At 34.2% G+C, this 24018-nt stretch overlaps 1 protein-coding gene across 2 annotated transcripts; it reads right to left on the minus strand.

The window, feature by feature from the left end:
- Positions 1-1088: 1088 nt before the first annotated feature.
- On the minus strand, positions 1089-23080 carry LOC25501491 (protein PHYLLO, chloroplastic). Of its 2 annotated transcripts, XM_013590729.3 has the most exons (27): positions 22660-23080; positions 21645-21853; positions 20656-20773; positions 20352-20468; positions 18553-18654; positions 18273-18332; positions 18113-18181; positions 17586-17690; positions 17317-17511; positions 15401-15499; positions 14298-14864; positions 13929-14153; positions 13399-13701; positions 11784-11851; positions 8744-8902; positions 7792-7917; positions 7577-7708; positions 7338-7455; positions 6428-6583; positions 5977-6219; positions 5694-5861; positions 5387-5530; positions 4064-4525; positions 3096-3389; positions 2860-3017; positions 2647-2754; positions 1089-1680 (listed from the first exon to the last, which is right to left on the minus strand). In XM_013590729.3, the coding sequence occupies exons 1-27, from the start codon at positions 23008-23010 to the stop codon at positions 1434-1436; spliced, it is 5103 nt and encodes a 1700-aa protein (XP_013446183.1). In that variant the 5' UTR covers positions 23011-23080; the 3' UTR covers positions 1089-1433. The 2 variants fall into 2 exon arrangements, with proteins under 2 accessions (XP_013446183.1, XP_024629592.1); XM_024773824.2 differs by lacking the exons at positions 20352-20468; positions 20656-20773; positions 21645-21853; positions 22660-23080 and having other exon boundaries at positions 18527-18608.
- Between the last annotated feature and the right edge of the window lie 938 nt (positions 23081-24018).

Genomic DNA, 24018 nt, shown 5'->3' on the forward strand with positions numbered 1-24018 from the left:
TTTTGATAAAGATAGACACTATTTTGAAATATTATCAAAAGTTTCTCAATTAGATCTTTGTCTATATATGTTTTTGTCACACGACGAAGATTTAATGAGAAACTTTTGACGAAGATAAAGATTATTTTAAAATATTAATAAAGTCAGAGACTAATTTAACAGTGGTTTACTAAAATAGGGACCAATTTAATTGTTTATTCGATGAAAAGAGACATTAAGTCTAGAAGTTTTTTAAGTCCAGGTTTTATCTACTTTAGGACAGAGTATTGTTTCTTTCAACAAAAAAATTCTTTACACTCAAGCATTATTCTCACAATATTTTTTTCCTTTAAACTATGTAATCATATTTTCATGTGTATGTATCTAAAGTTGTATTTGAGTGAAGATAATTTCTCCCAAATGAGCCAAACTTATGTGGTTGCAGCCACAAATTTAAATTTCTTCAAAAAACAAAACCACAAATTTAAATTATTTAAGCACACACATAAATAGAAAAAGTAAAAAGATCTAAGTATATAATCATACTTACAAAACATGCTCATAAAATCACCTAAACTTATAACCAAATTGTTGGAACACTATACTGTTTCAACACATGCCAAAGATCCATCTTTCTAGAATATAAGTACGTCCATAAAATTCTTGATTAAATAAGACAATACCTCACTAAGATTATAATTAGAAATTGTCTTTTTTTTTTTTTTTTTATCACATAACAAAATCAAATACAAAATATTCTTGATCGTTCTCCTATTATTATCTATGCTAGTCAACCAACCAACCTGTACTTAATAATTTACAATGTTTTAAAAACTAGACTGGTCATCAAACCGATAAAGTTATTGGATCACTAGTTCGTTGGTTGAACCGCATGATTAAACTAAATTAAATCAAATGACTCGGTCATGTAACCCATCTTTATTAAAAAAAAAGTGCAGGCATTAAATTATATTGAATTGGATTACTTGAACTCTGAAACTCTAAAATAAAAACTCAACAAATATTTTATTTTATACTTAAAAAAGTTCACATAACAAAATAATACAACAATAAATAAAATCATTTTTCACAAAAACCAGAACATATAATTGTGCAAACAGCTTTCCTAACACAACCATATTTACACAAACTTTCAAATTTTAAATGAATGATCACAAGTTAGGAAAATAACTTTTAGACAACACAACCAGACAAAATTCTCACACAACATTAATTAGTAAACAACACATTTGTATTCTCAAATTTCAGGCTTCCTTACTAGACTATTCTTGTCTTCATGAATTTTGACATCTTTGAACTAACAGAAACCAGAGTCCTTCCTCACAAAGTAACTACTTTAAAATAGCACTTCAAAAAAAATAGATACGAAAAGATATACATGGTTTGGTGTCATAGCTGTTACTATTTGATCCTCGTAATGGACATCATAACTTCTATAGTCTTGTGAGGAATTGTCTCAAGGCAGCAATGAGAGGAAGAGGATTCTCCAAATGGGCAGCATGCCCACAGTTAGGAATCTCAACAACCTCGTGTATGTCATTCACTTCTTCAAGTTTACTCCCCAGGCAAGAGTTTATTGCATTCATCATTGCTTGAGCAATTTTCTTAAATTTCTTATCCTTCTCTCCGTGTATGATAAGAAGAGGTACTCTACAATTCGGCAAATCTTCCCACAAAGGCCTGCCATGCAGAGAAATATCAAGAGTTAAATAGACAAATTATCTGTGAATTGTGATGAATAAAAACTAGATTGTTCTAATTATAAGAATTAACATTTGAGTCAATATAGAGAGTACTTTCAATAAATTCATACAGGCAACCAAATGGTTAAGTAGTTTCTTCAATGTTGAAAAACACTTCTGAAGCATTTAAATGCCCAATTCATCATATGGCACATGAATCCATATTGTGTACAACTGAACCTGCTTTTAATGTGACCAAAAACCCTTGAATTCTTCCCTGTTTTAAGACGGAAAAAATGAAGGTGGGTCCAAATTTTGTTTTTGGTCACTGACCGCAACTTTCAAGCATTGTTTGTAGCCAATTCTCCGTTCATGTATACAGGTCTCTATCCCTTTTTTTCCCATGTGTTGTGTTCTCTCTTAACATTTTACAGTCCATATTCCCCCAATTGTCTTCTGAAATCCTATGTTGTGAGTTCAAAGTATACAATGTTTTCTGCTTTTTTTAATTAATCCCGACAGTTTTTTTTTACTTCATTACTATGTTTGCATTGCTCTTTCTTAATTATGCTGCTTTGGATAGATGATTTTATTTTTTTAGTAATTGTGTTTAGACTGCGACTTTTGATTTTGGAGAAATTATTATTATTATAAGTCATTGGTCTTGTACCAATAATCGTAGGTATATCATCTGGTTATCGACAAATGTTTTTTTAGTCGTTAATGGATCAATTGATTATCTATATCAACATATAATATATGTTGTTTTCATGTCTTCATTTTCTCTGTACAGATTGTTTCAATAAATTTCTGAGATACTAAAGGGTATGAAGTTGAATATCAAATTGCTTGTGCTGAACACATCCTCTAGGATATGCAACTACTGCATGGTGAAGATGACCCGTGACATGATGAAAAACCAGAGTTAAGGAATAAACAGTTAGTTAAAGGTTGATTAACTTACGGATGCCTTCCTATGCTTAATCCAGACAGGATCTGTGCAAGATTGTGTACATCATTATGCTGCAAGCGACTGGCAGTGATTCGATTGAAATGAGGATGGCTTCTTAAGCTGTTTGATAAAAAACAGTTGATACATTGCAGAAGTAAGAAGTTATATAAGTATAGTAAGATAAGCAAAAATCACTGATCTGAAGGTAAGGAACAAAGAGGTAACCTTTTCCACAGCTCTCCAGCATACCAGGAGCTGAGAAAAAGCTGTAAACCATGTGCAATGACAGAGCATGCTCTGGAATCATCTTTAGCTGCACGGATTTTTCTTGCCAATTTATCTTTTAGTCCAGGGCTTGCAGATATCAACACAGCTCCCTTTATCTGCATCATAAATGTTCAAATTGTTTGACCAGTGGTCATAAAAACATCAAAACAAAAAATTGAATGTCACCACTATACCTTGCTGCTAAATCTCAGTGCCATATACAATGCGATCCTTGCTCCCATTGAATACCCAACTAGTGTAATTTTAGCTGGTGCTACATGATGAGTTAGTTTATGTAATATATCAGCAATTATCTCCAGCGACAACGATGGTTCCTCAGAAGCACTTTTTACACCATGTAATATTGATTTTCCATGACCAGGAAGGTCAATTGAAATGCATCTTGCTGATTCAGAAAAGGTCTTCATGATAGTAATCCAGTCTTCACCACTTCCAAGAAAACCATGAAGAAATACTAGTATATTATCCTACATTAACCAAATCTGGCAAAGTCAGATCTGTATATAAGAATCAAAATTTACTTTCAGGTAAAAAACATACAAGATGGAGTAGTTTACACATCTATGCAGTAAATTCGCCTTAATGAGTAACGTGAAAGTGAAGGTACAAAGTCTGGATTTAAAATCTAGCCATACTACTCCACTCAGTACAGCGTCATATCATCTGTTCATTTAGTATTACATCATTGGGCTTGTATATAAAAATCATGTTTTTGCAGTATATGGTGATATAATCTAAAAACAGGAATAGAAAACTAGTGTTTTCCCCAATCCTTATTTGCGGTCTCAATAACTATTTTATATATAAGAGTGTAAGTTATGCTCTATAAACTTATTAGTAATCCAAAGACATCCACTTTAATATTCTACTTCACATTATTCCCAAATTTTATGCTCTATACTTTGTTAGAATAAATAGCTTACATGGTTTGTTTCAAGAGCATGCTGTCGTTGGTGAAGGCTCCAAAGGACTTTGTGCCTTAAACTAATACTAATAAAAATATCTCTGGACTTTGTTTCCTAGTGTTAAGGTTCCAAAGCTACTTGGAACTAACTATATTAGTGACATGATAATTCCAAGAATTATAATCAACAAACTAAATGTAACTATTACTAACATATGAGGAGACTTCTTTACTTACATTTGTTTTAAGACCAGTCTCACAAACTTCAAAAGAACACGATAAATTGTTATGCTCTACATTCAATTGATACCGACAAACTTTCTCCTCAGCTATAATATTGCAGATGACATTCTGGTCGACTTGAAAGTTACTTAGCAACCGACTAGCGTTTTCCACAGATGCTTCGACCAAACCACTACGTGGATTACGACCAATCAAAAGAGGATCAAGCGTTATGTCTTCTTTAAGCCAACGATAGGTTCCTAGACCATGAGCTACAGAAGGTGCTTCCTTAACATCGAACAATTTGAATGTATTTGATCTCTGTATGTCAAGATAACTAGAAAACTGAGTATATGCCGACAGACTCAAACTGCTTTCAAATGCAGAACTGACAACAGCCATCTTCCCGAGTTGGTGCGCCCATTGTGCAATTAATGCTGCATTCTCAAATCCACCAACAACACTTGGCTTAATAACCTAAGAAATCAATATAAAATTCTAAATTAGACAAAGAATTAGCATTTATATAGACAATGGGTCAGCTTATATTTTCTTTTTCTTTTTTTAAAACAAGTCAGCTCATATTTTTCTAATTCTGAATATTGAGCAATTTTTGCCAGGGTCACAATGGTCAAACATTAACACAAGATGCATGTCTCTGGCTCAGCTAGTTGAGCTCAATCGATATCTATATATAATAGGAATACCAAGTTTTGGTGTAGTTTTTTCTTCTAATTTTACCCTTCATTCAAACTCCTTTATTTCAATTTTATCATTCTTTACCTAATTAAATAATTGAATTTTATCCTAATTTAAATTTCAAATCAAATCTTATCTCATCTTTAAATCAATCATAACAAATCAAATCTAAAATAATCATATAATTCAAATTTGAGTTAAAAATATAGTAATTGAAATAAAAATAATTATAGAATTGTGTCTTCAATTTTAATCTTAATTTTTTTCTATGGTGGAGGTTGACTATGGTCTTCATTCGAGAAAAGAAGATAGACAGGTATGTCGGTATCTGTCTGCATACTAGTAATAATAATAACTGCTTAGTTTGTGGTATACCTATAACATAATAAAAGCTAGAGATTATGGATAGCACTGCAAAACTACTGTAGTTAACTCGTCGTATGAATCTACAGCCTTCCTCAGTCCTGAATACCTAGGCATATAAGTTGGCTATAACTATCTCAATTCTACAGAAAAGAGGCATTTAATTTTGATAATCTAGTTTTTACTATTCGGATTTTGTAAGAAACAGTTTCAGTACCAAAATGAATTAAAGCTAACCTACTCCATAACATCCGATGGGGATTATTATTTACTTACAACAGCAACTATTCCTGAATGGGTAAACTTCACTAGCTTTTCCAGGGGATGTTCTTGAATTTTATCTATGGTTTCATCTAGGGCAACAGGTAATCCGCTTTCTTCACAGAACTTGAGAATATCATCTTCATCCTGAACAGGTTCCTGCAAAGGGGTAATTGGAATCAAGTTTTAAATGCGCACAAACATGTATTATTAAGAAATAAACTCATGGATAGTATAAAGAATATGCAACTTTTTTCTTGACCAATAAAGAATATGCATTTAAAATCCAAAATTATGGAAAATGTCTTATTTTCTTATTTACCTCGATATACTGCAGGTTACAATCCTTAACCAAAGAGCCAAATTTCATAGCTTCCTCAAAAGTCCAGTTTCGATTTGCATCTGCACGGATCATAATGTGGCAACCAACTTCCTTTCTTACTTCTTGTATTAATGTGGCATCTTGCACTGGATCCCGACCACGTGCTACCTGTATAGCATTTTAACGTATTGGCGTTCTATCTTCCCCAACAAGTGTACTATGAAATGTAGAAGAGAGATAACAGTATATCATGCAGAAACCAAACAATGAGAGACTAGCTAACCTTCAGCTTAATTGCAGAAAATCCTTCCTTGACTAGTGCGGCTGCAACTTTAGCTACTTCGGCTGGAGATTGATTTGAATCAACTAGCGCACAAATCTGAATTTCTGATGACCTTTCATATTTGTTGTTTTCATTTGTTGAGGGATGGAGTATGTCCAACAAGTTAGAGCCTTTTGAATCCGCTATGGCATTGAGGATAGCCATTTCCAAACCACATCTTACACTAGGAAAAATTGAAGATGGCTGCATGACAGACAATAACAATGTAAAAAAGTCATGTTTCTAACATTTTGATATCCTATTATCAAGAAAACAGTTCTCCTAAGTTAACATTTAAGCTAAAATGTCACTGGTGCTCATTAAGGAAAGTTTCTACTCAAATCTGTACTAATACAATGTCAAAAAAGGCCAATCTTAGACGGAGTAAACCACATGAGATTAGAAAGCGTACCAAAATGCCCAACTCATTCCATATCCAATATGAAAATGAGCCCTTCAATAGAGAGAGGAAGCTACTAATATCTACTTGTTCCATGACATGTGTAAGAAACCTAAGTTGATATTCAGCATCTACAAGATTTTCTTTGTGGATCTCAAGGGGTGCAACCTGCTTGATGCTAATATATCAACAGGTAGTGGTAGATAATTTAAGATGATTTACATGAAAATGAAAAAGGAATTGAATGCTAAAAAAGAAAGAATCGTTGCATACAAAAACAAGGGAAAATAATTCAAAATTGAGGACCCACTACCCGCCTATATGGTTAATTTGGTTTGAATGGATAGCAATTAATCACTCTTGAACTAAGTAAACCACATGACTGATTAGTGGTTCGCTCATTCTCCTGAGATCATTGAGTAATTCCAAAAAAATAAAAAATAAAATACTGTCAACACTCAATGAAAACTATGTAAATTTTTCGTCTTTCTGATCAACAGCTTAAGAATGTAGTAGAAAGATCCTCAAGTCACAATGGTTGGGCTATATGTCTTTATTTTGTATAGAAAAAAGTAGGGCATCTTTGGTGAATAAACATTTTTTGTTTGCACTTATAATTACGAAATTGTCACCTTATTTTACATGTTTTTTTTTTCAGATTTGTTTTCATTGTTTCCTATACAAATATTTGAACACAAAAAGAGTGAAAAAAGCAAGCGTTTTTTCAAATCAGATCCTAAGATGTTAGATTTTTCTGTTTGTTTCTAGTATTCTTCACAGCCCACATTCAAACAAACCATTAAAATGGCTTGTGAAAAATACCACTGCCCCATATAGTTATTTCGCCCTCATACTTAAACAAAAACGTTGAAGTAAAACCAGATATGAAATATATGATGTACAGCAACAGACAGATACAAACCTCCCCAAAACCAACACTTCCATCTTCAAGAATTACCGATAAAATAAATCCTTCTCTATAAAATTCTTTACAATTATCACCAACAGATGCTGCTGTTGATGGGGCGCTTAATGCAAATCTGCCACAGAATCAATGCATACAATCCAAGGAAAAGAATCAAAGGAAATAAATATTACCAACAATCCTGAAATAAATAAGAGGGGATTAGAATTTAATTTCTGCATTATGTAAAAACTCACCTATATTTTGAACACTCTATTTTATGAATTTTGTGTATACAGAACTCATCGTTTATAGAGCATTGATTGAAAGGAACCGAGAGGAATCTTATGGTGTCTTGTGCAGTTTGGAAAGCATTTTTTTTCAAAATACTGAGTCAAAATATAAGGTGTCAGCATAGAGGTAATAATTCATAAACTCAACAAAAGCTAGAAAAACCATAACCTCTATCAACCTGTGAAAATTGGCATTGGCATCAATGGAACTCTCAATTTCAACCATACAATCCATCTGTTCATGATGAGCTACACACAGAGCTTCATCGAGTTCCGCCTTTGTCTTCACATGTAAATGTTTGATACTGCAAGTTTATTGAATTTTTCCTCAGGAAAAGATAGAATTGGCTCAGCATGGACTAAGAATATAAGAAATCATTGGTTAGAGTATAAACAGACGATTTCGCTTGTACTAGCTCTGATTCAATGACAAACCTCCCATTCTAAAATACTCTTCAGAATTAAGGTTAGAGTAGAATCTAATGATGTCATTTGCACTATCCCCAATTCAGTAAGAAACCTTCCATAGAATCCATTTCCTGGACAAAACCCTTTCTTCTTATATCAGTTGCAACTGTATGAGAAAAAAAACTAGCAAAATTAATCCTTGGTTTTCGTCTCCAACTAGTTTCTTCCAGCAGGATCACACCTTCTAACTCATTTGTCAAAAACAAAACTAGTTTGTTCCTCCAAATAAAGCATCCCTCTGCTATAACTTATCAAGAATGTCCACTAGGATGACCGAACTAAAGTCATAACTTTAAGAGTACCTCAAATGTCTACAGCTATTACTTCTACAAGGTAAATTATATAAAAATCCATTACTAGTATGTTTTATGGACCAAACTAGAAAGACCACAGACCCTTCGTCATGGGTATAAAGCAGGTGTGAGTAACACAACACCAAGTTTTGCTTCCACTAACGACCGCAGCAAAAGAGCAAAATAAATACATTATAATATTCTAATTTAATGTCTTTTGCTTTTCCTAGCCAAAAAAATGAAATATAGAACAATTAAGTGGCACTAATTACATAAATAAGCATGCAAATGAAGAGAAGGATATGACATTAGTATAATCAATATACAAAATCATTTTTACACAATTTATGTCAAATATTTAAATTAGTACCTATGTGCCAAGCATAGCTCACGGATTGAAATGTTGTGAGAGGTGTAGAAATATTGATGCAGTATACTTCGTTCAACTTTATCTGCCAAAGGAAGAACACTGAAAATTGCACCTCCGTGGTTATTAACCACAAGAATTGTCATTGGTTTCCGCAATTTCCTAAAAGTTGATATATTTTCAACATATTAACTAACAATCTTGCAAATATAAGTGACAATATACAGCTTTATTTAACAAAGAGTACATCAAGAATAATAATTAATCTTGTATGAATGAAAGTTAGACTTTCAATTTTGTCTTGTTAAGAATAAATTAGTCAACTATTCCCGTGAACTCAGCTCAGTTGGTAGGGATATTGCATGTTATATGTAGGGTCGGGGGTTCGAACTCCGGATACCCACTTCTCCACATTTAAAATGTGAGCTCTAGCCACTAGACTACTTGAACAAAAAAAAAAGAATAAATTAGTAAACTAGTATTGATTTGCTTTTATTAGTATTAATATTATAATTGTCCTCGTGAGCTTAGCTCAATTGGTATGGACAATGCATAAAATATGCAAGGTCCAGGGTTCGAACCCCAAACACCACCAAAAAAAGTATTAATATTATAATTAACAATACTCATTACATTATCAATTATAGTTAACTGATATAAATATAGATATATTATCAGTGTGGTCAATTAGACAAACAAGCATTAACGCACAAATACATTCTTTACATGTCTCTGAACATAACTTTTAATACCAGATTGCAAACATCATATCCCTAAAAAAATTACATTAAACTTAATGACGGATCCAAAATCATTCTTAAATAGGGGCAAGAAAATAGTCCACGCTAATTTAACAGAAAATCCAAAATACCTAAGCTTCTACAAGTAACAATTTCCATTTATACATTTTCATATTTTTCAAATGTTGAATATATTTGCATTGTCCATATGATCAAAAATCAATTTCTGTATATGTAACCTAGAAATCACTCAGCGATGTGTCTCCTGTACGATTGCACATATTCCATTCTTCAAAGAGTGCTAAGGATAATGGGTAAAATTAAAATCAATCTATTATCTCTTTAATCTCTTATAAATTTCTACAGTCATTAAAAAAATTGTCTTATGGAGGCAAAACCTATTTTTTTATGGGTGCAAAATCTAAATTATTAACTGTACATGCAGTATATGTACATGCATCTGCCCCTAATAAAACCCGCAGTATAACAGGGATGCATTCAGTTTGTTTTTTGCTTTTATTTTCAATGCATTTGTTTTAACCAATAATTGCAAAACTATAACTTTGTTTCTTGCTTTCATGATTTTAACTAGGAAAAATATCAACTCAAATTGAAAAGAACAAAAAAGCAAACAAAGCATGCAACCAATGATTTTCTCTTTATTTTCTAGCTTGCTAGTCGTATGAATGTGTTAAGTTAGAAAAAAGAGATGTATAATTTGGTTTAAGCTGTGTGCATCAAGTATCAACTAAACAGAGAATATTGATACAAAGTAATACATGGATCCAAATTATCCTAATTATATGGATTCAAATTATCCTAATTATATATCTACCAATCAGTAAAATATATAATAATATACTAATAATTTCCATTTCCAACAGAACGCATAAACAAACATAATAGGCTTAAATGTGTTTAGTCTCTGAAAATATCACAATTTCAGTTTGGTCCCCCATTTTAAAAAATATCCAAACATGTCCATTATATATTTTATTTTCCTTAATAAATGGTATTGTGCACATGCGGAGCCCTTTGAGGAGACTTTGATCCTACAAGGCGTTTTATTCAGTTGACATTTTGATGGCATGGCCTCTATAGCTTATCATCTTTTTGGTGTGGTAGAAAATTTCAAATTTCATCATATATTCCACAAACCCTAACATAATATTCTCCAGGCTCAAAATCACATGTGGCAAGCAATGCAAATTGCAACTAGTATATCAATAAACAATACTAACCTAGATATTCACTAAAAAAATTAATACTAACCTAGATCAACTATACTATTGTGGCAGGAGGTCAATGAAGCTTGATTTACATCTACAATGGTGCTCCATTGACATCACCTACTAGAGCCCCACCACTCAAAAGTACTGGATTCTTCCCTACTGGGATTGCTACCAGCTGTCACAACCACAAAACAAGCCTCTTTGTTGCCTGCACCCACAACTATTGACCTTTTCATTGGCAATTACAAACTAATACGCGTTTTGAAAAGCTTATTTGGGTTTCTCTTATGACATTGTTTAAGTGATCGAGAGAGCTTAAGAAAATTGTTTATGACATTTCTGTAAGTTGTTTTTCAGCTTGTTTGAACAAGATCTCAAAGATAGCTTATAAAAACATCTTACAACTTATAAAAAAAAGTTTAACCATATTCCCTAGTTGATTATATAAATATTTTATGCATAAGTGTTTATATGTTAAGCACTTATTTAATAAGTACTTCATTAAGATGTTTACCTAAACACACCCCAATAATCTACTATTTTGTTGAAATACATGGCCACAGTTTTTATTCATGGAGACCATAAGAACCAATGGTTGGAAAACCCTTCTTAGCATGCTTTGTGCCTTGTGTTATGTGGAGACCATAGGAATTTTTGGCAGTCATGTCTTATAATGGGTCTTGACCCAGAAATTCAAACTGAATCATCCCAATTTGATTGTTGTGTTTGAGCTGATACTCAAGATTTTGGTTGAAATCCTGCTTCCAAAAAACGGCATCATGGAAGTTTTAAAATAGATGTAGTAGCTAATGAGAGTTTCCATCACTGTGGTCATCACAACCACATGTAATGTTGAGTAGGACGAATGTCTTCACAAAGGATGTCGATGTGAACTTGCGGTGATATAATATAACAAACTAAAAGAGACAATTCAGTACGCAAAAACAATTTGTGAAGGACTTGTTTGAATTTCAAAAACATGGGGACCAAAAAATGTGGTGATATTTTGAGGGATCAACAATATATTTAAGCGAATATAAAAAATAAGAGAAAATTTGGTAAAGATCCTACCGCTGGTTCAAAATTGCCAGACCGTTTGTATCATGCAACAATGAAATATCTCCAATTACACAGAACACCTGAATGAAATTATGGAGTAAAAATAATGTTAAGATAAAGTAAGAAATGGTATAATACTAAAGCAGAATATAAACGGTTAAACAGTTTTATAGGTATAATTCTATGGCACTAATAGATAAAGTGGGTACGACTATGGATGCCAACAAGCGCTCTTGATGGGCTATGATGTACTCACAATCATACTCCATTATCAAATCCTCCATTTCATCCATCTTTGAAGCAAATCTTTCATGCTTATTCCACTTGAAGACTATTCGAGAGCAGGCTAAGTTTCTAAACACCTAAGAAACCGAAGGCCTTTGTGGGGTTATCCAAAAGATCATGGGTGTCAATGTCACTTCCCCAAGATATTAGACTATTGTCAACCTCGTATGGTGAAAGTTCTTCGGGCTCTACATGACATCATTGTATTAATAGGATGCCAGCTTGCAGAAACTTTCTTAAAGATGTTATGTGCCGACATACATGCACCAACTTGAGGTAGATATCATCTTTCTTATAGATTTTATGCCCTATGAAATTGTGGTGTTATAACTGGGTTGCCATATATATTACATCGAATCTAGTTTTTCATGAAAAAACAAAACACATTGAGGTAGATTGTCGCTTCATCCGAGAGAAGGTTAACTTAAATCATATATCTACATCCTATGTCAGGGCAGGTAAACAACAGGCAGATTTGTTTTCAAAGGCCTTGGGTTGAGTGGGTGGGGAATCTATGATCTAGCTTGAGGGTGAGTGTTGAGAATTATTATAATAGGAGTCATTAGGAATTAGTCTTGAATATATGGGCTCGGCCAAATTTATTCTTATATATTACTTACTCCACCTAGTAATATAAATATGAGGCCCACACACTGCAGTGTATCCCATTACATTCTTCTTATGTCTCTTGCTCTCTCTACTCATTCTCTCTTTCTATGGGCAGGGTTCTCAAATACTATTTTTGTCTTCAATTACAAGTCTACACGCGATCCAAGAATTTGAACCCTCTTTAAAATTTGAAAACCATATTGAACCCGTTACATTACATTACTTAAACTCCAATGAAAACCAATTTCAAATTACAGAAAGATGGAATCAGGTCAAGACATTACAGAAAACAAAAACATAACTGACAGAAACAAAAAAGAGGAAAAGTAAATTCAGGTCATTCTTGAGACCAGTAACCTCCCATTCCCAACCAATCCCACACTCAACTCTTTCTTAACTTCTCTCTCATCCAACCTTCATTACCAAACTGACTTGCCACGTTGGCAGATTTGTTAAAAGGTTTACCCACCCGCTCATATTTCTCATGCAGTCTTCAATAACAGTTACCAATCCTCTGCTCCTAATTGTCTTCTGGTAGAAAAATAGTTATTCAGAAAAGGACATACCCCAAACTTTCTATTTCCTCCAGACACGTGAGTCAATCAAGAATACTTCTTTATTATAAAAAATACCTATTTTAAACTAACAGAATATTCCTCCAAGAGACGGTTAACTACAAGAAACAGCAGCTAACATATGTAAAATGGGTGCTTACAAAAGAACAAGTGGTTACCTTTTTGTTGCATCCTACAGCAAAACCAATGGCCGTGCTGAGTAACCCATCAATACCACTAGCTCCCCTGTTAGCAGCTACTCTCATCAAGGTAAGTGGTAGGTCTGAATTTAGCATAAGAGATGCAACACTATGATCATGTATGGGTCCACTATGTCCATACATATCTACATCACGAATAGGCATACTGTTACCCAGGAAAAGAGCAGATTCAGGGTAAAGAGCTTTTGACATCACATGTGCAACATAAGGTTCAGTTAGGGAGGACTCAGCAGTGATCTGAAATTGTATCTGCCATTCAACCTGCAAATTAAAATGTCTGAGAGAAAGTTTACAAGAAAATGGCTGCAGCTCTATCCTATATAAAGGTACGATTAACAGACAAACAGAAACCTCAACAGAACGCCACTCCAACAACATTTTACTAAATACTGATTCTGGTTGAAATATTTTTATGTGGCATAAATTAGACAAGATACTACAAGAATACATCAGAACAAGAAGTAACTTTCGTTGCTTGAAATAAATACCATTTTACTCAGCAACCGTAGGGAAGTGCTCCATATGCTCCTTGAATGTGGAAAAGTAACCTCAAGTAAACAGCCCACAAAATAAAAGATGGTAGTTTGTATCCGATGGGTTACAATATGCGATGGATCATGACGAAATGGATGCCTGTCAACCATAATATATGAAGAAGGGACACATTCCTCAAGAATTTGACAGATTCGTTTGCTGGTTATCCTGCTTCCTATCTGGACCAAAAATACAAAAATGTAGGACATAAACAAGTAGTTTGTGGCTGAAAATGTATATGATAAGAAACAGAAATAAATATAAAGAAGATTATAGAAGGAAATACATGGAGGGCACAAAATAGATCAGTGAATAAGTGATACCTGAATAACTACATCAATCTTCAACCAGCTCTTGACAGAATCTGAGAGAAGAGCATGATCAAGATTATCGACAAAAATAAAATTTCTTTCAATATCAGAAAAAGAAGTTAAAAGCTTTCTCAACCGCAACCCTGACAAGATATCTGCTACAACAGGCCACTGGAGGTGTTTAGCTAAAAGCAGAGCAGCCCACATCTCATCCTCTGAATGGATTGCACCAAATAGTAGAAGACCACTGTTGGCTCTTTGAATCAGATTTAAAACTTCAATCATTTCACCAGGAGCATTTATACATGGATGAGACAATTGCATATGAATATACTTGGTAAATGGGTCAGCATTAGTCATCCAGAAGTTTAATCCTTTTAAACAGCTTGATAACCAGCGGAGGGGACTGCTTTCCAAAGGCTCTCGGAAAGGGCAGTTAATATGCACGGGACCACATGGAGAAGTTGTTGCCCGATGTACAGCAGAATCAAGAGTAGTAAGTACTATCTTTGCGGGAATCTGATCTGTTGGTGCAGGGAGATTAAAGAAAAATCTCACAAAAGAACCAAAATGGTTCACCTGATACATAAGTTCAAAGGAAACCATGTCAAGAACCACCAGAGAAAAAGGTTAAGCTGCTGGACAAAGACAGGTGAAGGGTTTTTGTATAATAAATCTCTGACACAAACCAAGAAGAAAAGTGAAACATAAGAACACATCCAAGTTAACAATTAAGCCTTAAGAGATTATAATTAATTGAGTTTAAAAAAGAAATATTATTTCAGATGCTTTTATTATCTATCCTCAATCTATGGTGCACAAGCAGAGAATTGCATTCCACTTTCAGGAAGAAAAAGCATCCAGAAAAGAGTTTGAGATCAAACATTATATATCAATGTAAAACGGGAGAATCATGTCTATTGAAATATAAATCACACAAAATTAGAAACTACTGCAAATTTATGCTAATTTGACAAAATAAATGCATCTTGGAGATCTCGCCTCTCCCTTGACCCCCTAATTCAGCATTGTATATAAGTATAACCTCCAGTGAACCAATATATTATACTACCCATGCAATGCACCACAATATATAAGACATTGATGGCTCTAACCTGATCAATTGCTTGGTTTGCCCCACAATCCAGAAGCTCTGGAGGTCGATCAGCTGTAAGTAAAATAAGCGGCACAAAATCTTGACTAGCCTCCACAACCTGACCATATTTATGACTCAATTAAAGTGGTCAAAATAATATTTGTATCTCAACTATCTTGAGCTACATATCCTTCAGGTGAATGAATACTACAATTAAAGTTGATGGAATCATAAGCGACATGTTATGGAATCCATGTATCTGAAATAAACACAGAAAAATATTTTATAAACAGACATAAATACAAAGATTTACACTTATCCTAACAGTTAAGTGTCCCACGTTGGATGTGGTATCTCAATACACCCCCTCACGCTCAGGACTGGACATCTAGAGCATGGACAAAAGCAGGTGATCCAATAACAACCTATACACATAGGACTAGACAACTAGAGCATGAACAAATATAAATGGTCCGATGAGAGATCTAGGATATGCTAAAATACCATCTTAGAATTTGGTAATTAGGCCTAACTCTATGCAGTCAATCTCAATAGGAGAGCATAACAACAAACCCCAAAAAGGCTATAATGGTATAGCAAGTAGCGGTATGGCCGGTATGTCTAAGTTCAGGGAAACAATGCAAAAATGTATACCAATACCATACACATAAAAAACTCAAACTGCACACAAAACTAGACATATAGATAACTAATAATCAAAGTTCATTGTTACTAATATTCAAACCCAACATAAAGCAAATAAGTTTTAGCTTCCCAGGCTTAAAATATTGAGCAACGCTTTAAGGATTTGGTTGGGAATGTGATGTTCCCATAATGAGCAGAACAGAGAAGGGATATGGAGGCATGTTTTACTGTCAGAATACAAAGCTGGGAACAGTGGCAGAAAATAGCGAGAACATAAGCAGAACAGAGGAACAACCTCTTTCAGTCCAAACAGCCTGAACAAAGGGAGCCTGCGCAGAACATAACAACCTGCACACAAGAGGAGGGCCACCGAAAGTCGAACAAATGATCGCTGGAATGTCCCAAAAGGTAGAGGGCTGCGGAGACAAACTGTGTTTGACTGTTTAGGAGGAGAGGAAAACAAATGATAAGAGAGGAGATGTACGAGAATCCTATTTCATTGTCGTTTACGATTTTAGGGGGGAAATGACCAAAATGACTATAAAAAGAGAGGGAGTGGCTCTAAATTGAGGGCATAATAGGTTTTCAAATGGACTTTGCCATAGAGGCTGCTATGGCTACTATTTGCGGTGCTATGTCGGCTCATCAAAATTTCAGTGCTACGCAGTCTCGTGTAGCGCCTAGGGGCCGCAACGTCATACAACAGCCTGATGGTGGCCACTGAGGCGGTTGCTGAGTACATAAACCTAACTCAACATCAAAAGCTTTCTCAAGAGATGAGGATTGCCCAATCCTTAAGGATTACTCTGCCTATATCTCAAGTCGATATGGGATCTCAACACCCTAAGCACCATGATTACATAGGATATTCCCATGATTACCTTATTTACAGTATTTCTAACAAATATAAAAACTAAGTGGGGAAAGGAACCAGGAAAGCAGCCTATTGATCAAATCCTAGAAAATAAAAATCCGCTCCGTCCTAAAAATTAATAATGTGATAAAATCCCATGACACAAGTGTTGGAAAGTATCTCCTATTTAGTGCCAGATATATTTATTTTTATAGCTATGATATAATAAGTCTCCTTACTTTTCCTTATTAATAGTATATAGTTGATTATACAGAGGGATTTCTCAAGCAACTCAGTAAATATTTGCCTATCTCAATAACGAGTATGTGGTAGCTCACAGAACAAATACAAATTAAATCATTAGATTTAATAAACTATTATTTATTCAAGATGACAAACAAATATGTAAACTGAAAAATCAATATAATGGAACTCACAGCTGGAAGAAGGTTTGAAACTGCAGTGCCTGATGATGTTATGACTACTGCTGGAATGTGAGAACCTCTTCCATATCCAACAGCATGAAATGCAAGTGAACGTTCATCAAAGCATGAAATACAAGTAATTAATTGGTGACTTGCAGCGGCAACAGCAAGTGGGGAAGATCTAGATCCAGGTGCCACACAAAAATACTAGAAAAAAGAATAAATCAGAATCTTTCATTTAGGGGGAACAGCAGATTTTTAATCATTTATCATCATCTCACCGTCAAACCAAGTCGTGTACATTCTTCAACTAAAAGTGATGCCCAAACAGCATTGATATTGGCGCTTTCGTTCAGTGAGTGCGAAAATTCAATGGAATGATCCAACTGATAATAAAAGACAGACGTTAACACGAACAAACTTCAGCATAGTTTAAACATTCTAGTGTTATTAAGGTAAATCCACAATCCAATTCATGAGAGAATAAAATATAAATCTGATGTATCACTAGTAAGCATGTTTTTTTTTATCAAAGAGAAAGTGAAAAGATGCATGCATTTTACGGATGATAAAGTTGTAGTTAAAGAATCAAGAGGAGAAATGTGTTCACAGCTGAACTTTGATGCATACAATAAAAAATATGTATATTTCGTGTACTGCAACCATATTCTGGCTTGCCGTCATTCTCATTTAGTATACGCTCAGGAAAAGCCAGATAAATTAAAATTATTTCAATCACTGAGACACAGGAATGTCTTTTTCGAATTATTTTTGGCAGATATACAATGAATACATTAAATAAATGTACCATGTTATTTGAAACAGTGAGGGTTGCTGAAAGCCTGGCACAGAATTGACTAGAAGATGGAGACTCTTTCTGCAATAGAGGTGATCAAAATTAAAATTGTTCATCATCCAGATGATTGCACAAACATATGCAGATGGAAAATGCGAGAAAAATATGATACCAGTTCCATGATGTCGCCCACACTTTCTGTTCCACCCCGTGCAACAGTGTTTATGTAGACCTAGCAATTCATTCAGATGAGGAAACAAGCAATACTCAATAATCAAATTGATGCAAACAAAAAATACAAAGATTAAGCAAATGGCTTCTAAGCATTAGCATTTAACAAGACGTTATGACCGATGAAAAAGAAAATCCAAAAGATTAACATGATAAAAAAAATATTAACAACTGCTTGTTTCAAGTAAAACTTACATATTAGGAAAGAAATGAGCTTATACCCTTGGAATCGATCTATCTTCTACCAAATTGAGTTTTCTGAGGGCAGCTCTTACGCATTTGGATTTCTCAGCGCTGGAAGTGGACCAGACATGATATATGACCTACACCGAATGAAATATAATATCAGACACACACATACGAGTTCATATATTAGGACATATTTACTCATAATTCAAGAAAACTAAGTATGGGTATTAATTTATGAGAAATGATATTTGTACAACCATTTTGCTACAACTTTTTGACAACTTTCTCTCTCATACTCACATGATATTATTATCCTCTCTCTTCCTTTTTCTCTCTTCATTGTTTTTGACCAATAAAAAGAGAGGAAAACAAAGTTGTCATTAAATGAATGTACAAATATCATTGCTCTTAATTTATATAATGTAAATACTTAATGTACATGGAATCAACTACAAAATGATGCATTCCAAATTTCCTTCAAACTTGATATAAGATCTCGCTTGAGTTCACCTAAACCTTTCTTTTCTAAATGATCGTTCCAAACTCATATTTGAGGGAAGTTGTTCAACCAGTTATAAAAAAATGCCCTTCTAACAGCTTTTACTTAATAAATCGCTTGCCCTCTTATAAATCTTGTCCAATTCATTGTGTCTCTCTTTCTTTCAGACCTTGTTTTCTATTTTATTCGGCATGAGTCGTGCCTGGTTTGGCATCTTTCCCAGTCAGCTCACATGATTTTCTACAAGCCCATTGCTCTCCAGCTTCATGCATCAGACCATTGACTGATGTCAAGCTTCGACTCTACTTTGTGGTCTCTTTTTTTAATATCCTACCTTCTTGCATACCTCAAGTCCATACTGTGAATGATTCTTTCACCTCTGTTTGGATGTCTATAATTTTTAATATTGATTATGAAAGTCTTTAATACTTAATGGTCTTATGTCTTTAAACAAAAATATATTATATATATATATATATATATATATAAATTATTCACCTTGTTTTACTAATCGTCGGAATAGGAGTTACCTCGCTACCCTTAATCCCACAGTCCCAGTCCCACTATAGCATAACTACGGTCATCCACTCAGTGCTGCAATCCAGGGATGACAACTATGTGCAGTACAAGAACATTTGGACCAAGCTCATATGATTTCATATAATTCAGTGATAACTCGTAACACTAATAATAAGTAATAACCTATGAAGCACGGACACTCCTCGGATTAGGTGTGTCCCGGTGTCGGACACGCGTCGTGTCCGACACCGACACTACACCGACACTTGTAATTATACTGAATTTTGTGATTTTTTCAAATTATTAGCTGTGTCGGCGTGTCAGTGTCCGTGTCGTGTCCGGTGTCCATGTCAGTATCCGTGCTTCATAGGTAATAACTGATAGGAACTAAATGAAAATTTATTGATAGCGGTAAACGATCTATTACATTCCAGGTATTCGAGTGATGTGGTGCTCTCCCCCTCAAAATCCCTTTACAAAAAAAAAAAGGTAAGCTCTAGAGTCTTTCCATACTGGTGCCCCTGGGGCACTAGTCACGGAAACAAGTATAGTAAAAATTTCTTGGAACTTGTGTAATCAAATATTTAAAAGTGTAGAAAATGTTATTTTCAATGAAAAACTTGCCTTTTTTATTTTCTTAACTAGTGTCGGGCCCCTTATAACATATCATCTCATACATTCTAACTAACTCTCAGTAACCCACTACCTAACTAATTAATGGTGTTACTGTTACCTACCAATAACTCTCAACACTGGTATATACAAAATTAACCAAACACAAATTAAAATATATAATGAAAGCATTGCAAGCACCTGGTTTAGAGAAACTTCGAGCAAATGAAGAGCTTTCCCAAAATTAGAAAGGGAAAAGTTATCCCATGCAAGTGTCATTGTCAGAATAGAAACACTTTCCATCTCATCTAACTCAATCTGTCGTGACAAAAATTACAGTTTAAATGTCAGTTATATGAGACCATCAAACAATATTACAACTGTGGTAATGATAAAAATACATGCTAAATAATTATTAGAAAGAAATGCAACAGGAAGTATAAAAGAATATATAGTCAACAGTTCATGTTAATCTAATGGCGCTATGATACAGATAAAGCTATACCTGGGGGATGAAAAAGCTAAAAGAACCATCCTCGTGATTAATGCTAACAGAATCATTATCTAAATTAATATCCATAAAACCATAGGCCACTATATCGGTTGAATCAGTTGAGATGTATCTGCAGAAATAAATTCATTCTTTTGTAAGTTCAAAATAAGTAACATTCCGAGTATAACCAGATACCATCGCAATTAACTTATAAATGAAGTTCCATAGCACCACCTTTAAATACATAAATGTTTCAATGGTCCACTGATACATACTACAGGGACAACAACTCAAGTTCTCCTAAGAACCAAATCTGATTTAAAATTTCCCGTTACCCCTTGATCCACCACAAACCACACCAGGGTTTATGTCTCAATGAACAGAAACTATGCATTTGCATCCTTTGCTGATTTTTAAAGGTCAGTTTTAACTAATGAAATTAACCTGGGCTGTGTACTGTACTATGCTTTCATGAGAAACAAATCAGAAGTTTCTACACATTCATATTTTCATTTTTTTCTCTCACCCATCCAAACCCTTGGTGTCTTTTTCGTCCAAACAAGGAGAGGGGAGGGGAAACAACCCTCTTTTGTTTGGTTCACTAAAGAACAGGAGAAATTTTAAAGGAAGATAAATGCTAATTTACTTTTTGCACCTTTTTTAACGTGACATTTCAGTCAATGCATTTAAAAAATTATGAAAATCTTCTTTTTTTCCCTCCAAATCCTCTAATATTGGAGAGGAGCCAAAATCGGGATATGAGCGAATTCGCTCACATCCCCTCCAAGAAAAATAAACCAGACAGAAAGATTTAATCCCTTCATTCCCCTCCATTTTGCCCACTCCATTATGCCCTCCACTCACATTCTAATTCTTATAGCCATGTGTCTCCTCATCATTTCCACAAAGAGTCAATAAATATTAACTTGAATCTCCAGCCATCATGGCCAGGGAGAAAAGACAAAACCAAAAGGAACAAAGATCCAGTTGAAGTTACTGACCTTTTGATCAAACTCTTGTTTCCAGGGGAAGAATGTACAAAAGAAACTGCAGTACCGATGCCAAAAACTCCACGGCTTCCATTCACATAAAGTGACTTGCACGTGGGATCATCCATGTTTTTCGAAACAAAAATCAGAGGAAAGACTCCTGATGACTCCGGTTGACAGCAAAACCAACTCAATGCCTTAGAACTCGGAGGTACCAGCACCTAAACAATCAAACACACACATTCACATAACATAAGATCATCATTCTAACATTTCCCTTCCAACTTTAAGCTGCTCTACACGATCTCACAGTCACAGCATTTATAGAATATATTTCACTATATTTGGCTTCATTTGAAGCTACGGTGTTTTAGATAAAAGGGTAAGATAAATAATAAGAGCTTAAATATAATTGACAATAACTTGATAGTAACTTAACAAGAGTTTGATACAAAAGAGTAAACACTAGTCCCTCTATAGTCTCATGATACTAAATAAATAGGAAAATTAGAAACCAATACATTTTAAGCGATCATCTAATATATTCTAGGATTAGAAATTAATCCTAGGAAATAAAGTAAGATACTCTACAATAAGCTAGCTTATAGCTTATAAGCTCATACAACTAAAGAAGACATGTTTGATAACTGTCATTTCATCACCAGCTTATAGCGGTTTTTATAAGCTAATTCAAGTAGATTATAGCTTATCATTTTTACTCTCATTTTAACCCCTGTTAACTTAATTGGAAAAAAGAACACAAATCAGTTTTAGTCAAAATCACTTTTAACCAAAATCAATTCTCCACACCGCACAACCAAACACACGCTTGGTAATTTTCTTAAGCAATGTGCACGAAGTGTAACATGAAATGTAGATGTAATAATGTGAATGAAAACACGGGAACTATAAATAAATTACAGTTTCATGTAAATTAGTTACTAATTCCACATTGTAGTAACACAAATTCCTATTACAATGAAGAAGAAGAAGAAGAAGATAGAACTATGGTTAGACATTGAGATACCTGAAACCTAAGGAATCCAGTCTCACAACTAGGCGGAGCAAGTTTCAAAATCTCAAGAGCATCTTTCAATTTGTGAAGTCCGTCTTCCAATGTAAGCGCGGGAGGCAGAGTCCGTGTAACGCAGTGCTCGAAAACAACTTCGTCGTCGTCGTTTAGAGGTAATGACCCGTCAAATCTCACTCCTCCTGAAACAACGTGAAGTTTGGGAAGTACTGTTCGAGTAACTCCAATGGCGAAAGGCGAAGAAGAAGAAGTGGATGAATGTGAATGTGAATGTGAATGTGGGAAGATGAGAAAGAGTGAAGCGTTGTAGAAGGGTGAAGATCGGAGAGCAGGTACAGGTAAATTCATGGTTTTGTTATGTTCGGAGGGAAGAAAGGAAGGAAGAAGGAGATAAGGTATCAGTGAGAAATGAATAAGTAGTTTTTTCTTTTTTTTGAGGGAAAATGAATAAGTAGTTAGTAGTAGTCTTAATTTTTATTTTTATTTTACCCATAAAAATGCCAAAATTGATAGATAGGACAAAGTAACCGAATTTTAAATCTCGACTCCTTCGATTATTGGTGAATCTTCAATATTTATCAACATTCTATAATGTAAAAAAATCAAAGTTGTATTTTTTCAATTTTTAAGTGCCACCAAAACTCACACAGTTATAAATTTTATGGATTTAGTTTAGTTTAATGGTAAAACAGTAGATTTTAATTCAGAAGTCCTAGCTCAACTGACAAATGCCGAAATTGTTAGGCTGGATACCATGATTGGGGTTCGAACCCTGGTACCTCCACTTGTGTGTGTGAGTTTATAATAGCTTTGCCATTTCATCTATCTACCAAAAAAAAATAGTAGATTTTAAGTCAAAACGTGATGTTCGAATGGAAGTAATGTATTTATCTTTGTAAACGTTCGACAAACTCAAAGATATTATCTACTTTGGATTGAAACATCATCATCTCATTCTAAATTTTTATTAAAAAAAATTGTTTTTAGTTATTTTAGGACATTTTAATTTTAATTAAAAAATATCACTTGTTGTCCTGTGAGCATAGCTCAGTTGGTAGGACAATGCTTTATTATATGCAGGGGCCTAAATTCTAGCCACTAGACTACCTGAAAAAAAAAAAAAAAAAAAAAAAAAAAAAAAAAAAAAAAAAGAGATCACTTGTTGTCACCATCTTCGTCTTAAGGAAAAAAACTGGTCACCATCTGATCTTTTATTTGTTGCGTTCTGGACTCGCGTATGGTTGGTAGTTGGTACCACACTTGTCCACATCTTTCTCACGTTTTCTGGTAAGATAACATTTAGTTTTTGGTAAGCACTAACATACTCCCTCCATCCCATAGTAATTGGTCATCTTA

This window comes from Medicago truncatula, chromosome 8 (genome assembly GCF_003473485.1).
Source record: "Medicago truncatula cultivar Jemalong A17 chromosome 8, MtrunA17r5.0-ANR, whole genome shotgun sequence".
Lineage (NCBI taxonomy): Eukaryota > Viridiplantae > Streptophyta > Magnoliopsida > Fabales > Fabaceae > Medicago > Medicago truncatula.